Source organism: Myotis brandtii, unplaced genomic scaffold (assembly GCF_000412655.1).
Source record: "Myotis brandtii unplaced genomic scaffold, ASM41265v1 scaffold50, whole genome shotgun sequence".
Lineage (NCBI taxonomy): Eukaryota > Metazoa > Chordata > Mammalia > Chiroptera > Vespertilionidae > Myotis > Myotis brandtii.
The window spans coordinates 1333692-1351539 of NW_005369061.1; the positions used below are offsets into that span (position 1 = coordinate 1333692).

At 46.9% G+C, this 17848-nt stretch overlaps 1 protein-coding gene across 6 annotated transcripts in view; it reads left to right on the forward strand.

Annotated features, from left to right (window-relative positions):
• PHF12 (PHD finger protein 12) overlaps positions 1-14514 on the forward strand; it is a 40676-nt gene extending 26162 nt beyond the window's left edge. For 3 of the 6 annotated variants that reach the window (XM_005876876.2, XM_014548236.1, XM_005876878.2), the window contains 10 exons: positions 457-589; positions 2425-2589; positions 6126-6284; positions 6890-7688; positions 8883-9008; positions 9666-9809; positions 10737-10835; positions 11769-11851; positions 12763-12901; positions 13250-14514. In XM_005876876.2, the coding sequence (XP_005876938.1) occupies positions 457-589; positions 2425-2589; positions 6126-6284; positions 6890-7688; positions 8883-9008; positions 9666-9809; positions 10737-10835; positions 11769-11851; positions 12763-12901; positions 13250-13584 (2182 nt within the window). In that variant the 3' untranslated portion in view covers positions 13585-14514. Of the gene's footprint in view, positions 1-456; positions 590-2424; positions 2590-6125; positions 6285-6889; positions 7689-8882; positions 9009-9665; positions 9810-10736; positions 10836-11768; positions 11852-12709; positions 12902-13249 lie in introns of those variants that run through there. The other 3 variants (XM_005876877.2, XM_014548235.1, XM_014548234.1) reach the window with 3 other exon arrangements.
• Positions 14515-17848: the final 3334 nt, after the last annotated feature.

A 17848-nucleotide genomic window follows, 5' to 3' on the forward strand; every position in this document is an offset into this window, starting at 1 on the left:
AAATCATTTTCCCAGCACAACTGTCTCTGGTTGTCAGTTTTTCTGAGTGCTTCATGCAGAAGAAAAGGTTCTTGCTGTAGTAGATTTTAGAAAGGTTGCTAGTATTTTTGTTGTTGTTGTTTAATGCAGTAGTTGCTTTTTTTTAAGGAGTATAAAGATCAAGTAGAGTTGGCTGTCTTCCCCCAGTGAGTACTGAGCATTTATCATTCATGCTCCGACAGCCACTTTAGCATACTCCACGTAAACATTCACTTCCTGACAAGACACAGTTCTCTTAGAAGAGAGAATAATGAAGAGCTGTGTGGTAGCCCCCAACTTCATCCATCTTTCTAATCGTGAATGTAACTGAATCATTGGGGGAGGAGGATGTGGGAGAACGTTGTTAGGATTAAGGAGGGGAGGTTGTTTTGAGTTCTCCCATCTTGCCACAGAAATGGCCTAATCTCTTTTTTGCAGGAGTTGTCGCGTGGCCCCTCTCATCCAGTGTGACTATTGCCCCCTCCTGTTCCACATGGACTGCCTTGAGCCACCACTCACTGCCATGCCCCTGGGCAGATGGATGTGTCCAAATCACATCGAACATGTGGTGGTAAGTACAGCAGTGTCCCTTCAGTCCTCTACGGGCACAGTGGAGCGTGGACTGATTCAGTAGAAAGCATAGTAATGTCAGCTTTGTACCAGAATTCACTATAATCTCTCCGATGCTGGTTTCTGCAGATCATTCTACTCAATTCCGATTATTTTGACATGCATTAGCTGTGCGTTTTGCCTTTTATCACAATGCCTTATTTTAGCTGCATGGACAGACTTAACCCACTAGCATTTGGTTGTTCATTAATATTTTCTTCCAAAGTGAATCAAGCAGATGTTATAGCCCTAAACTGGGGTATATTAGGTCCAACATTATGGAAATAAATACTCTCACAGTGGTTGCTTCCATATTTTCCTGCCTCTTGTTTTTAGAGGGAACAAAGAAAATTCTAAGATATTTATTCTTATATCTCAGGAATTAACTAACTGCACAGTAACTTCAGCGAATTGACATGGATATAATGGTATTCCAGACAGTCAACCATTTATTGAACACCTGATCTTTCCTAGGCACCAAATGAGGTTCTTTCCCTCCTCTTACTTTAATTCTTGTCATAATACTTATAGGTGTTGAGTAACTAAGTTATTGAATGAATGGTGTGAGGGTATTATCTATTTCCCAGGAGTCTTGGGTACATTTTCCAGACTGCTTCCTGGGGCCAAAACAGAACTGTAGTTTGCTATCTCCAAAGACATTTCCTTATAGGCACTTAGAATAGTCACTCATAGATTGAGTAGGAGAGGGCTTCAGGAGGAGCAGGTCCCTCATAAGAACAGCCTTTCCAAATTAAAAAATGTTATTGCATAAGACGTCGCCTATCAAATGGTGATAATCATGGAATGACTGTTGCCCCTCAACATGGCAATGTGCTCTCCACTTTACACTGAGGGAACCTCAGTTATAGACTTGCACATATGAAAGAAAATAGTTGCTTTGTCCTCTTATTTGTCTAATGCTGTTCAGAAAGATTTATCTAGGAGGAAGCTTCTCTCTGGGGCTCAGTGTGAGTATCTTGTTTTGCCTCTTACTGAACCAAAAAAAAAGCAACCATGAGCAGTTTACCCAAATATGAATCTTAAAGATCACCTTTCCAGCAGATGAGAAGTTATTAATTGGGTAATATTTTATTAGCCACTTAGGGGTTTTTCCTCTTTTACTAATTAGAAGCTGCCACACTTTTTTTTTCCTTTTGAATTAAAGTGTATGGGACCAGTTGTAGAAGAGGAAATGTGCCATAATTTCTGTATGCTGCTGCACAAACTTCCCTCTCCTCCCTTTGGCCTCTTAGAGCAGTCCAAGTTTTCTGCCTCCTATAGAACAAGACTGTGATATATTCCAGGAGTTTGCTCCTAGTACCATGGAGGAGGAATAGGGCAGGGCACACAGGATTTGGGTGCTGATCCCAGCTGTCAACCAAACTCCTATATAGGAAACAGTCCTGCTTCCTGTGGGAGAGGTTCTCTTGCTAGGAATGGAGTCTGGGTCTCTTGAGGGCCAAGGCCTGCATCTCTTCAGAAACCTGTACACTAAAAGAAAAAAAGAAACCTGTAAACTGACAGAGGGTGGTCTGAGCTGGACAGAAGACTGTCAGAGGCTGAATTTGGAAGGTCACTTCTTAGCTAATTCCCTATTTCCTGCCACTCTAGGGAATAGGAACATACCAGTTGTCCCTTGTTGGACTGGGCAGGGCTGAGGGAGAAAGTCTTATGCAACTCTGACAAGTGTTGACATACCAACCCCTGACAGACAATCCCATTTGGTCCATTTATAGTTAGTTGGGAGAGGGATGTCTTTTGAGGTTCACCACAGGAGTGTTTCTGCTTTGATCCTAGCTGAACCAAAAGAATATGACACTGAGTAATCGGTGCCAGGTGTTTGACCGTTTCCAGGACACCATTTCACAGCACGTCGTCAAAGTGGATTTCCTAAACCGAATTCACAAGAAGCACCCTCCTAACCGCCGTGTGCTCCAGTCGGTCAAAAGAAGAAGCTTGAAGGTGAGTCACAACCTGGTTCAGGCAGGATGGTGGTTTCTGATCACCTTCATGGTATAGACAGAGGGCCATGGTCCCACTTCCACAAATAGGGAAACTGAAGTCCCTGAGACTTTTCTGTGGTGAACAAGTAATGAATGTGGCTGTACATTTTAATACTTGAGGAGGGTGGTCAGGATTATGAATGCCAAACCCCATAGTAGGCCTTCAAACTGCAGGTCTCTAGTTCTCCTGAGGATAAACACTCTTTAACCCCTTCCACCAAATGTAGATGTGCTCTGCTGTTACTGCCCCTCACCTGGCACTCAGTGCCATCTCTTCCTGTTTGATGGCCCCTTTCCTAGAGCTGTCGTGAGGTGAAGGTGGGGGTGATTAAGCAGAGGGCCATGTGGAAAGTGAGCTATCCCAGCTGAGGAATTTAAGAGGGGAAAATGTCTAAAGGAAAGTTAAATCTCTTTTCCCAGGCTGCTGTTAATATATTAGCAATACATTTTATGTACTTAACAATTATTAAAGTGTATCCACAGAGATTTGACAGAGAAATTTGAAGAGTATTTGGTGGTGTTGAGGCTGGTTCTCATAAACCACTCAATCCCCTCATTCATTTAACTTAGAGAGCCCAACACTGTATACCTATATATAAACTGATTTTTCTCTTTTGAAATAATCCCAGACTGTCATATGTATCAATAGGAACCAGGAATTCTCAAATATGGCCACTTGGGGGCAGCCATACTTTAAAATCCCACCAGCCCCGCCCTGGCTGATGGTGTAGCTCAGTTGGTTGTCCCATGCACTGAAAGGTTGCCGGTTCTATTCCTGGTCCAGGCACATGCCTAGCTTGCAGGTACAGGAGGCAACCAATTAATGTTTTTCTCATACATATTCTTCTGTAAAAGTCCTGTGAAAATAGTCCCCCCCCCCCCCCCCCCCCTCGCTTCCTGTCCCTCCCTTCACCTCTCTCTAAAATTAGTAAAAACAGCCCTAGCCAGTTTTGCTCAGTGGATAGAGTGTCGGCCTGTGGACCAAAGGGTCCTGGGTTCGATTCCAGTCAAGGGCATGTACCTCAGTTACAGGCTTCTCCCTGGCCCAGGCCCTGGTCAGGGCTCATGCAGGAGGCAACCAATTGATGTGTTTCTCTCACATTAATATTTCTCTGTCTTTCCCTCTCTCTTCCACTCTCTCTAAAAATCAATAGAAAAATATCCTTGGGTGAGGATTTAAAAAAATAATAATAAATAAAATTAGTAAAAACATATCCTCTGGTGAGGATTTTTTTTAAAAAATCATACCCATCATTTCCAGTGGGTGTCAGCACCAGCAAGATGTTAACTATTGAAAATTGGATAACAGCTGAAACCGGTTTGGCTCAGTGGATAGAGCGTCGGCCTGCGGACTGAAAGGTCCCAGGTTCGATTCCGGTCAAGGGCATGTACCTGGGTTGCGGGCACATCCCCAGTAGGAGATGTACGGGAGGCGGCTGATCGATGTTTCTCTCTCATCGATGTTTCTAACTCTCTATCTCTCTCCCTTCCTCTCTGTAAAAAATCAAAAAATATATTTTTTTTAAAAAAAGAAAATTGGATAACAAACTCTTAACTGTGTAAATATTTATACTTCAGTGGAAACACCAGTTTTCCAAAATTAAGTTAGGTGTTTTCAGTTGGGGGTAAGATATATTACAGGTGACAAGCCTCATACCTTAGTTCAGTGGAAGAGCCACACTCAAGGGGCCACAGTTTGCCGACCACTGCCTTAGTTAAACAGATCTAGAAAAAATCTAGACTATAATTCACCATATAGGTATGGAAGAGAGCCAGGCTACCAAAATGAACAGGCCAAGAGGCTTTGATAAAACCCTGGCGTTTTATAATGTTCCCTTTTAAAATGTTTCTCTATTCTTGAAGAAAATCCAAGGGCACAAATTTTCTGAAAAGCATTTTGTAATTGGACAATTTGAGAGTGAAATAAGGACAGGGAGCCCTAGCTGGGTGGCTCAGTTGGTTGGAGCTTCCTGCCATACATCAAAAGGTTGCAGTTTTAATTCCATTCAGGCCACATTCCTAGCTTGTGGGCTCAATTTCTGGTTAGTCACATACGGGAGGCTACTGATCGATGTTTCTCTCTCCACCCCACCCCCCCTAAAGTCAATAAAAACATATCCTCAAATGAGGGTTTATAATAATAATAAAATAAGCCCTCACTGGTTTGGCTCAGTGGATGTAGTGTCAGCCTATGGACTGGAGCCCTGGGTTTGATTCCAGTCGAGGGCACATGCCCAGGTTGTGGGCTCAGTCCCCAGTAGGGGGCGTGCAGAAGGCAGCCAATCAATGATTCTCTCCCATCATTGATGTTTCTATCTCTCTCTCCCTCTTCATTCCTCTCTGAAATCAATAAAAATAAATAAGTAAATAAAAAAATAAAATTAAAATAACAATAATAAAATAAGGAAAGGCAACCATTTGGGGCTTTCCTTCCCTTATCCTCCCTAAGAACCTGCTCACCAAATCTCTTGGTTCTCCCAAAATATTTTCCACATCTACCAGGTGCTTTTACATCTCTGCCTTGGGTACTGCTTCCCTACCCTATTTCCCCTTGGTCTGCGTGGAAGTTCCTTCTTAACTGCCAAGTCTCAGCTCAAATACCGCCTTCCTATAAAATCTCTAATCCAAGCTTCTGTCCCCCAGGTAGAAATAAGCACTTTTCTCCGTGTTTTTAATAGCTACTTAGACATACCTTTATTCTAGGATCCATTACATTGTATTATAATGTTTCTGTGTTTATCTTCCCTACTAGACTGTGAGCTCCTTGAGGGCAAGGCTTAAATTTTGTTCATCTGGATTTCTAGGAATTGGCACAGTGCCCAGACTCAGGAGAAGCTCAATAAATGTTGGTGGAATGTATGAATGATTCTTTGCTTGTGTGGCTCTTTCATTCTTACATGGTGAGATTCAGAGTGTGTCTTCTGTTTGTGCAACAAAGAGGTCTTCAATTGTTTTATGAGTGATGAATGAATGGAGAAAACTGACATTGAGTGCTTATCTGGAGCCAGGCCTCATGCTGAGCATGTCTACTGTGAATGTGATCTCATATAACTTTTTATCTCTTCAGATATTGTTTACTTACTTTCCAAACTTGATCCTAAGCAATAAGAGCCCAGGGTACCACTCTGGAGCCCTGTTTGGTGTCAGTCTTCCACTTTTTAGACCAAAGCAGAAGGCAGTATGCAATGATTTCTGGCTTCCTCAGTCCTTAGACCTTAATGAAGTAAAGTGGGGGGCATGCCTGCTGTTTCCAGTTTTGTGCCTTCTCAAGCTAGCGTGCATATGTGTTAGGCAAAGAGTTGGCAGCGTGCATATGTGTTAGGCAAAGAGATGGTGGCACAGAGCAGTTGCTGCCCACCAAGCCACCTTATCCCAGAGTGGATTATGGTCCCCTGGGCATCAGCACCAAGGACAGAAGAGCACAGTCAGAGCAGAATCAACTGGCCATGTTGGCACTATCTCCCTCTCCTTCCTCCTCCTATCTCTTCTGAACAGGTTCCTGATGCTATAAAATCTCAATACCAGTTTCCACCCCCACTCATTGCACCCGCGGCCATTCGGGATGGGGAGCTGATCTGCAATGGGATCCCTGAGGAATCACAGATGCACCTTTTGAACTCTGAGCACTTAGCCACCCAGGCAGAGCAGCAAGAGGTGAGTGAAGGCAGGGCTGGGATTCCAAATCTAATCTTCCATCCCACTGCAGCTGTTATGGAAATAGCCTCAGTGTCATTCCCATCCCCATCTTCTACAACCCCTCCCTACCCCCACCCCCACCCCCCAAGAGTTGACTATTTCAGGGAGAACCTCTGACTCAGATCTTGAGGCAAGTAAGAGAACTACAGAGTCAACCGGTCTGCTTCTCTCCATCGGTCTCCCTGCACTGTGAGATGGGCAAAACTGTCTGTAGAAAGAGCTCAGTAGACCCATAGAGAGACTAGGTGATAGTGCTGGACACACAGCCGATGTTTAGGGTACTTGCTGAATATTGGTCACAAGGTGAGCCTTAGGGGCAAAACCAGAACGGGAATCCCAAGCTCTGCTGACCAGGGTGTTGTCTGCTGAGTGTACCAACAAGTCTTGCTTGGGAATGGAAATGGAATCCTATCAGGAGTCAAGCACACCCTTTCTGGGCATTCGCAATGGGACCTCGGAAACAGTGTTTATCAGCTCTGCTGTAGCCCTGGCCACTGTGGCAGGAAGGACCAGCGCCTCCCAGGCCTCTTACCCTCCTCTCCTCTCCTCTCCTTCCATTACAGTGGCTCTGTAGTGTTGTTGCGCTCCAGTGCAGCATATTGAAACATTTATCTGCTAAGCAGATGCCTTCGCATTGGGACTCTGAACAGACAGAGAAGGCTGATATTAAGCCTGTTATTGTGACTGACAGCTCAATCACCACCTCCCTGCAAACAGCTGACAAGGCACCTACTACACCTTCCCACTATCCCCTGTCCTGCCCCTCAGGGATTAGCACCCAGAATTCCCTGAGCTGCTCTCCACCCCACCAACCCCCAGCCCTAGAGGACATCAGCTGCAGTTCTTGTGCGGAAAAATCCAAGAAAACCCCCTGTGGGACTGCCAACGGGCCAGTGAACACAGAGGTGAAAGCCAATGGCCCACACCTCTACAGCAGCCCCACTGATTCCACGGACCCCCGGCGACTTCCAGGCGCCAACACCCCCCTACCAAGCCTCTCACACCGACAAGGCTGGCCCCGGCCCCTCACACCACCAGCGGCTGGGGGGCTTCAGAACCACACCGTCGGCATCATTGTGAAGACAGAGAATGCCACTGGCCCCAGCTCTTGCCCCCAGAGGAGTTTGGTTCCTGTCCCAAGCCTGCCCCCTTCCATTCCCAGCTCTTGTGCCAGCATCGAGAACACCAGCACTTTGCAAAGAAAGACTGTCCAATCACAGATAGGACCTCCGTTGACAGATTCAAGGCCACTGGGCTCACCCCCAAATGCCACCCGGGTGCTCACTCCCCCCCAAGCAGCAGGAGACAGTATCTTGGCCACAGGAGCCAGCCAAAGTTTCTGCTCACCAGCGCCATCTTCAGGTGAGTGCCACTCAGCCTTAGGGTGATTTGGAGTAATTTTATACTCTTCCTGACAAATAAGCTTCAAAAAATCCTATCTGTGAATATTTCAGAGGGCTTTGATCTCTGTATTATTTATCCTTCCCCCATTTCTGTGATGGAAGAGAAAGCACATGTTAACTTGTCTTCATCTATTCAGTGGGACTGCTTAGGCTCTGAAAGCTTAAGTGATTTCTTTAAGGTGATCTAACAAGTCAGTGGCAGGATTGGAACTACAGCCTGGGTCTCCTGATTCCACCTTCCCACTCCTTCCAGGCCTGGGTCTTCTGACTGTTTTGTCCCATCACCCTTGAGGAAGGCAGCATGTGCTCCGAAACCATTGTGGTCAGCCTAAGGCTCTGAGCGATAGCCTCTGTTTCATGATCCACACCAGAGATTAGATCCACACCTGATCCAGATTCTCAGAGCCCGGTTATTTTGAAGGAACTTCCATGTCAGGGAAAGCAGGGCTAGAAAGGAACACTGCCTTTAGAACTGCTGCAGAGTGGGATGCCCATTGAGATAGTTCTGGCCCAAAAGCTTGCCCTCATGTCCATACTTGACCTAGTGTGGACCTGCTCTCTCAGCTATCTCTAGTCAGCACTCAGGACCTCGAGGTCACTGACCCCAGCATCTGAACCAGGTATCAGATGCTGCTGAAACCCCCTGTGGTCTCTCCTGTCTGAACTGAAGCTGGCCTCCCTAGGCAGCTGGAAGTCTTGGTAACAAGGTGTCTGTGACTTCTCTGCATGGAGCCCCTGATCTCAGGGTGGCCCCACTTCTCAGGCTTTTTTTCCTGGATAGATTTTGCACCTGTGAGTCAGACTTCAGTAGGCAGGAGCTTTAGGGGTAGGCACCACTTATTTAAATGAGTAGAGGTAGCAGGGAGGTAGTCATGGCTCAGAATGAAGTTACCCCACCAACATTCCCCAGAGCAGTAGATTTCACTGGTTTTCAGTTCTCTGGAGCCTTCTGCATGCCTGGGTGCATTGTCGTTCCATCTGCCCTTCCTCACCACACGTTTTTAGCTCTAGGAGTTCCAGAGCCTATGGGGTGAGAATCGAGAAGGGAACATCACCTTGGGTCCGAAATCCAGACCTGTCTCGGCAGTGGGGGATTGTACCGGTGGGTTTCCCTCAGGCGACGTAAGTAACAGTCTTCCTGCTCCGTCCCCAGATGGCAAGGTCAGCCCCGGCACGTTATCCATAGGAAGCGCTTTAACCGTACCCTCTTTCCCAGCCAACTCTACTGCCATGGTGGACCTCACCAACTCACTTCGAGCATTTATGGATGTCAATGGAGGTGAGTGAATGAGCTGCTGCTCTGCCACCAGCTACTGTGGTGAAAGTGCTGTCCCTACGCAGCATTCAGCTCATTTCAAAAGGGGCAGAAGGGGTGCCTGATCTCAGGGCTGGAGAGGGGAGTGGTGTAGGGAAAACCCCTTCTATCTCTGCCTTATGCATATACACATAATCAAAGATGAAGAGAGAACAGGGCCAAGCTGACCAATGAGAAGAGAAGAAAATCACTATAGTCAGATCACCTGCACTTGCAGAATAAAATCAGGAGGCATCTCGCTCCCACAATCAAGGAGAAGCAGGGCAGAACTCGATCTCTGTAAACAGAGAGTGGGTAGAAATCCAAGCCCCAATATCAGACATCCAGGCCTTCCCCATGCACAGGCAAATGGTTTATCTTGCTCTACCTTTCTAGGACCACTTTACCTAAAATCCAGCTACCCAGGGGCAGGAGGCATCTGTATAGTCTGCACTGGGGCCTGTCTCACTGCAGATGGCTAGTGAGATGCCCAGCCAAGATCTTTGTATCACTTTGTGCTATTTTTTAAAAAGCTCTTGGCTGGATTTTAGAAATGCTGCACTATTTGCTCGGTAACCTTAGCCTACTTCTCATTCCATTTCCTCCTCAGCTGCTTTTTTAATCTTTCTCTTTGGTTAATAGAAATCGAGATAAATATGCTGGACGAGAAGCTGATCAAGTTTCTGGCCTTGCAGAGAATACATCAGCTTTTCCCCTCCCGGGTCCAAACTTCACCGGGCAGTGTCGGGGCACATCCACTGGCTTCTGGAGGGCACCACACAGAAGGTGCGCATGCACACCTGCCACCACACCACGCCGTCAGATCTCTCTGTGTGAATGGCCATCTCCCCTCCATGGAAATCTCAGCTTTCAGTGTGTGCTTTTTATGGGCTTTATAAAGCACCATGGTTTTTGTTTTTTTTCTCAGAAAACAGATACAAAATGGCACCCACAGCTTTCAGCTCAGACTCCAGGAAGTGCACTGTAACTTTCTTTCATACATATCCACTTTGAGACACAGAAAACAGCTACAAGTGCCTTTGGGTATATGTAGTGTTTTCTGCTCAATTGCTGTCAAATATTCAAGTTAGAAGAATTTCCCAAAAGGTGAGAAACAGAATAACAGTTGGGCTAGCCTCCTGGAAATCCTTCCCAAGAGGTTAACTCTGCTTAGGATGCCCCTTGGAGCATTAGCTGTTAAAAGTTTGGTCCCCAGACCAGCAGCAGCAGCTGCATCTAAGAACTTGTTAGAAATGCAGAGCTTTGGCGCCACCTTAGACCTACAAAATCATAATCTGCATTTTAACAAGATTCTAGGCAAATCATATGCACCTTAAAGTTTGAGAGAGATGGTCTGTGCCCTTTTTTGCACAACCTCCCTATAGGACCAGCTAGTATATCCCTGACAAACCAACCAGCAGCCAAGAGCTCATAAAGTACTATCATCCTTAAATTCTGTGACCATTGTCAAAGCTCTGGTCCTTCTTACCCCATGTGAGGACTGCTGTGTGTGGGACAGAGAGCCTCACCGCGAAGCAGCCCAGTGTTAGATGTGAGTTTGTAAAGATTACTCATCCAGTGGGATTATATTCTTCAAGCGATGCGCCAAAGGTCCAGGTTCTGTTAATGTTTGAGCCATATGTTCTGTTGGTTTGCATTTGAGTGTCAGATTCTGAGTTTCTGAATAACCCTATCCTTGTGTTTGTCTTGTAGTGCAAAGAAAGGAGGTACAGGCCCGAGCTGTGTTCTACCCTCTCTTAGGGTTGGGAGGAGCTGTGAACATGTGTTATCGAACCCTCTACATCGGGACAGGTGAGCCAGCTGGGAGCTGCTGAGTCTGTTCAGCCCTAAAGACTAACACTCTTACCCTCAAAGGCTAGAAAGGGGCAGACTGGTTTCACTTGATGGATGTCCCAACCAGAAGGGCTAAGAAAGGAGACCATCAGCTGCTTGTCTTCCCTGTCCTCTGGCCCTTTGCTTTGTGCCCAGTGTGACATCAGGAGAGGTAAAACTTCTGACTGCTGCTCAGTGAGGCATTTAAAACACTGCAAGGAGATACCCAAGGAGCGAGCACATGCTTTCTCCCTGCAGGTCTTTGAAAAAGTTACGGGGCTCACATACACCTGAGCTTTAGTTCGCCCTCTATCTTGTACAGAGACAGGCAGATTAGCCCCCAGCCTAGACATTTCCCTGCTTTCAGGTGATATGATTTATAGGCCCTGCACCCCATGTTGTGTTCTCATGAAAACATCCCATCCTCGCCCTAGCCAGTTTGGCTCAGGGGATAGAGCGTTGGTCTGTGGACTGACGCTCCAGTCAAGGGCACATGCCCAGGGTTTCGGACTCAATCCCCAGTAGGGGACATGCAGGAGGCAGCCGGTCAATGATTCTCTCACATCATTGATGTTTCTCTCCCTCTTCCTTTCTCTCTGAAATGAATAAAAAATATATTTTAAAAAATGAAAAGAAAATATCGCATTTTCTTCAGTAGCTCACTGTACCCATCTGGGCAGCAGCCATATGTTCTAAAGCAGATCAGCTGGCAAAGACAACTGTTCTTTAGCAAGAGGTTGAAAAGACATCAGCTTTAGTTTAAAATACAAGGAGGGGGCCCTGAGCTACCTGTCCCTCAGGGTCTCCTAGTGCCTGCCCAGAAGCTAACACTCCCCCTCCCCCACACCTTCACACATACACCTTACAATTTGTTCTCTGCCCGCCTTTTCCTCTATTCATGTCACCTTGCAGGAGCTGACATGGACGTGTGCCTTACAAACTATGGTCACTGTAACTACGTGTCCGGGAAACACGCCTGCATATTCTACGATGAGGTAAGGGGTGTTGATGGGGTAGGAGGGAGCTCTCCCCACCTGAGGCCTCTCCCAGGCACTGGGTTTTTGTTCAGTGCCTGGGTGAGAAGAAGGGTGTTGGAGGTCTTCTCCTTTTCCCTCCCTGTCATCTGGGAAGGAGAAGAGTCTTGGTGTGAAAAGGACATTCTACCATGGCCATCTGCTCCCCAGGAGCAGGGCTACCATATCTCCTGAGGTTGATCACAGGCTCAGCTGAGGTCGGGGGGAAGGGTGGGGCTAAGCAGGGGAAGGAAACAGTATAGAAAGAAGCCAAGCCCTCTTAGTGCAACTCTGTGAGTTTCATCATCTCATATGCCAGTGATTTCAACAGGAGCCAGTGCTGAGGAGGCAGAAAAGAGTGAGGAGAGGGGGGGTCTAAGAAGGAAGGCTTCCCTGAAGGGGTGAATCGTTTTTGTTTATTTGTTTTTGTTTTTTATTGTTAGAGTACATTTATGAAAGCTAGGGACAGTGAAACAAGGCAGGGCTTAGGATAGAAGAAGCAACAGGAGAGAACCTAGGCGAATCTGCTTTGGCTCTGGAAAGTCAGAGAAAAGGGAGCCTTAGAGATAGGTTCAGGGGGTTAGCCTGGGACTGACAGTGCCCATTGCTCCGCTGGTTGCAAGTCTCGTGGGTTCCCTTAGAGGTTAGGAGATGCATGCCTGTGGGGGGAGGGGAGGGGGAAGGGAAAGGCGGGAGCTTGCTCCTGGGAGGGAGAGCACACAGGAGGTGAATTTTGAGCCCCAATCGAAAAGTATAGGGAAGAAGGGCACGATTGGGAAAGAAAGAGAGCTCCCCAGATAGAGCAGCACAGCCTTCTCCATATGTCCTCTCTCCCCTTAGCCCCAGGCCCCACGCAGCAGACCACACATCTTATCTTCCCTCCTCCTCCTCAGAATACCAAACATTATGAGCTGTTAAACTACAGTGAGCACGGGACAACGGTGGACAATGTGCTGTATTCATGTGACTTCTCTGAGAAGACCCCGCCAACCCCCCCAAGCAGTATTGTTGCCAAAGTGCAGAGTGTCATCAGTAAGTTGGAGCAGAGGCCTGTGGCCATGAAGCCTGCCTTTTTTGGACACATTTTCTAAGGCTCTGTCAGGGTGGCTCAGGCTTGCTGCCAGTGATATGCTGTCTCTTGCCTTCCTGGTTGCATTGGCCAAGTGCTTACTCCTGGGCCCAGGGAGGGTCACAGAGAACCAAGTGCCGTGCACCCACTTCTGTGTACAGCACTTCAGACTTGACCAGTCCTTTCTGAGCATCCCTCACCCCAGTCATGCAGCATCTAAAATGGGGAGGTACAGGGGTCCATCTGGCAAACAGCCCAGATGGTTGGACTGCTCACTGTTCCTCTCTGGTGACCATCCCCTTTTTCCCCAGGGCGCCGCCGGCACCAGAAACAGGATGAAGAGCCAAGTGAGGAGGCACCCATGATGAGTTCCCAAGCCCAGGGGCCACAACGGAGACCCTGCAACTGCAAAGCCAGCAGCTCGAGCTTGATTGGGGGCAGTGGGGCCGGCTGGGAAGGCACGGCCTTACTGCACCATGGCAGCTACATCAAGCTGGGGTGTCTGCAGTTTGTCTTCAGCATCACTGAGTTTGCGACCAAACAGCCCAAAGGCGATGCCAGTCTGTTGCAAGATGGGGTCTTGGCCGAGAAGCTCTCTCTCAAGCCCCACCAGGGCCCTGTGTTGCGCTCCAACTCCGTTCCCTAGGACTGGTGGCTACCCCATCACCCGCCTCACCCACCCCAAGACTCCTGCAATGCAAAAATGTACACAAACCAAGCCCGGGTTTTTTCTATACTCCACCAGAAACCCTTCAACTACAATCTTTGCATGACATGAAGAAAACCTTTTGACTGTTTTTTAAAATCCTTTTTCTTTTCTCAAGTTCTAGGGGGCATTTGCACATATATTTGTACTCAACATTTCATGGAAAAGCGGCAGACCCGAGCTGAGGAACAGCGTGGGCAGGGAGGGGAAGGCCAATGGTCTGGACACTTCCTCCAACACAAAACCGTTCCCCACCCACCTGCTCCCTCCCCCTCGCCCGCCGTTGTAAAATAATCAGAAACTTGTTCTATTTTGTGGCAGTGACAATAGTTTTATATTAAAAGAAAAAAATACAGTTTTCATACAGCAAAATCTATACAATATCATTGTTTTATTTAATATAAAGATCGCTACCCACCCTCCTTCCATGGTTCCCACCCTCCAAGTTATTTTCCCTTTCTGCAGCGGTTGCACTACAGGTAGCTACTGTGTATTATGGACAAATGAGAAATGAATCCTTTTTCTGGCTGTCCATCTATTTTATTTCGAATAAGGAAAAGTGTATTTGGATTTTGTGTAAATACATCTAGTGATGACATTTTTTCAATGTTTTTAAAAACTGTGTACAGTACTACATGTGGTAGAGCGTTTTCTTCAAATTGTCTATTGTAGCAAAAATGTTTTTTGTCGTAAACCTGTTTTGTCTCCTTTTTTTGTTCTCTTGCCACTTCTCTCCTCTTCCTCCCACCCTTGACTCCCTCCTCTTCTCCTACCCCACAACTAGTACCAATGTACATAGTAATTGTAATGTTTTAGACTTTACAGAAACTTTCCTGTATTCTGTATATAAAAAAACAAAAATACTTCAAATTATGTTTTCTGCCTGTCTGTCCTACCTGTCATCATACTTGGAAGGGACCCTCCCTGAGATCTTGGTCCCACAGTCTCCTTGAACAAGTCACATTCCCCAAGGGAAATCAGGAGAGGGGAGGTGTTGTAGGAAAGTGAGCCTACAGTGCATGGGGAGTGGAAATGGAAGGGTAAGGGTGCATCTGCTAAGGGGAGCTGTTGTATGACTTTGTGGGTGACTTAGAGTTTAGAGGGTTTGATTATTTGACATGATCAGATTCTGCAAGATTCTAAGAACGTTCAGGCCCCTGCTCTTATTGGCTCCAAAACCAAGACATTAAAACAAGCTGGCATGAGTGAGACCTCTGCATTCTGGTCTAGAAGCTTTAATTTAGAGAGTAGAGACTGCCTTTAGTTCCAGTTATTTGCAGTCATACTTTATTCATCTATTCTGGGAGGTCATAACACCTGGTTTTGTCCTTTCCCTGTCACCTTAGCTGGACATGGAGCAATTCAAGTACCACTTGACCCTCTGTGCCTGAATCTTGGTCTAGCTCACTTGCTATGAGCAGTCAACAAGGTAGATGTGGCCCCTCTGTCTTAGAATGTAGTGTGGAGCAATTTGTTGATTCAGACGTCTCTGGGGAAACATGAAAAATGAGAAATCCAGTCTCTAACCCCGGCTGTGCCACAGTTTATAGGACTGCATTCACTACTCCACAGCAGCAATTCCTCAAGACGAAGTCTATGCATTACCTTAATTCTAAGGCCCTGAGCCTTCTTATTAAACCAAATTCCACCCTTTCCTCTTTGAAGACCTTACATGAGAAACTATCTGGGAAGTTTTTCCTAAAGACAGTCTCCCAGCCCTGGCCAGATGGCTCAGTTGGTTAGAGCATCGTCCTGATACATCAAGGTTGCAGGTTTGATCCCAGGTCAAGGCACATATAAGAATCAACCAACGAATGCATAAATAAATGGGACAACAAATCAGTTTTTCTCTACCTTCCTCTCTCTCCCTCTCTCTAAAAAGTCAATAAATAGCCTGGCCAGCGTGGCTCATCAGTTGAGTGTCAATCTATGAACCAGGAGATCACAGTTCAATTCCTGGTCAGGGCACATGCCAGTCAGTGTTGTGGGCTCGATCCCCAGTATGGGGCATGTAAGAGGCAGCCAACTAATGATTCTCATCATTGATGTTTCTGTCTCTCCCTTCCTCTCTGAAATCAATCAAAATATATGAAAAAGAAAAGTCAATAAATTAAAATAATGACAGTCTCTGACTCAGCTGAAGAGCACCTGTGTGTCTGTCCCAGCACTGTTCAAGTAGGTGGCCTGTTGGCCTGTCAAGATCTTGCTTCAGGGGTGGAGAAAGCACTGTGTCCTTAATATTCCATCCCCAGCCTCATCCCACAACTTCTACAATTGAACCGTGAATCCACAGTGCAGCTAAATAGGAAACTTGCCTGGGAATCTGAGGTCTGTTCCAGGCTTCCACCTACCTGTCAAGCTTTGCCCCTGCCCTAATGGGCCTCTGAACTCCCTAAGGGCAGAAACATATCTTGTTCAATTCCATCTTTCCAAGGCTAACCATACTGCTGGCTCACCGTAAGTACCAAACAATGGATACTAAATTGTACTGGATTTCTCAGGCAAGGTCCTTTCTTCTGGCAAGTCACCTGGCCAGGAATATCCTTACCCTTGCCGCCCTAGTTCTTCCCACCCACCTTGCCGTCAAAGTCACTTCTTCCATTGAGTGGTGGAGTTTCTTTACCCATTTCTACCACCTGTGAGAATTTCCTCCTGGAATTCAGATAAACATTACACTCTTTCTCTTCCTGCTTCCCTTCAGAATTGGAGGGGGTAGGGAGCAGAGACAGGAAGATATAGACGGCTAAGAAAAGTGAATCCTGACAGCCCTTAACTGATGGTGCCATGCTGAGCACTGTATCACCTCATTGCCTTCTATGGGAAGAATCCTAGGAGCTGAGGATGGGTTATGAGGATATGAATGGAAGACTTGTTTATGGAGGAAAAGGTATCCAGGATGGAACTTGCTTTCAGATACAAGAGTATTCATGTACGAAAGCCTCTTCAGAGGGAATGACTGTTACAGTCACCCAGAGGGCTCACACACACACCCTGTTAGCCCTCCTACAAGCCTTCAGTTATAGGGCACCACACAAAGGACAGGTACATTTGATATTCATTCAAGCACACACACACAGAGAGACTACAGATGCATGCACATGCCTGGAGGGGCTCTCAGCAACATGGACACAAACACATGAAAGATGCACACACAAAGGATCCGGCCCTGGCTGGGTAGCTCAGTTGGTTAGAACGTGGTACCCATATGCCAAGGATATGGTTCCATCACTGGTCAGAGGGGAGTCAACCAATAAGTACATGAATGAGTGGGACAACGCCCTCCCTCTCCTTCTAAAAGGAGGGCGGCCCTAGCAGGCTAGGCTCAGTGAATAGAGGGTAGGCCCACGGACTGAAGAGTCCCGGGTTGGATTCCAGTCAAGGACACATTCCTTGGTTGCAGGCTCCATCCCTGTCCCTGGTGGGGTGTTTGGGGGAGGCAACCAATTGATGTGTTTCCGTCACATCTATGTTTCTGTCTGTGTCTCTCCCCTCCCTTCCACTCTCTAAAAAAGTCAATGAAAAAACAAATAAAATAGAAAAATTAACATAAGTAAGTAAATAAATAAATAAATAAATGGAAGTGGGGGGGGAACCTGAAGGGGGATCCCAGAGCCCATGGGTACATTATATACCCCAAAAATCACTCACACACGGTATGTGGGTGCATGTACAGACCTAGAGGGCACCCTCAGCGTGCTGATGCACACACACGCATCTAGAACGAGTTCACGCAGGCACACCTAGAGGGCGCTCCCAGGGCCCAAATGTACACACGCACCTTGGTATTCACACAAACATGAAAAAACAAATAAAATAGAAAAATTAACATAAGTAAGTAAATAAATAAATAAATGGAAGTGGGGGGGAACCTGAAGGGGGATCCCAGAGCCCATGGGTACATTATATACCCCAAAAATCACTCACACACGGTATGTGGGTGCATGTACAGACCTAGAGGGCACCCTCAGCGTGCTGATGCACACACACGCATCTAGAACGAGTTCACGCAGGCACACCTAGAGGGCGCTCCCAGGGCCCAAATGTACACACGCACCTTGGTATTCACACAAACACACATCCGAGGACACAGACGCATGCCTAGGGGGCGCTCGCAGGGCCCACGCACGCACACACCCCTGCACTGCCTGCAGCCGCCAGTCTTCCCCTCCACCTCCGCCTTCCGGAGATCCTCGCGGCGCCCTTC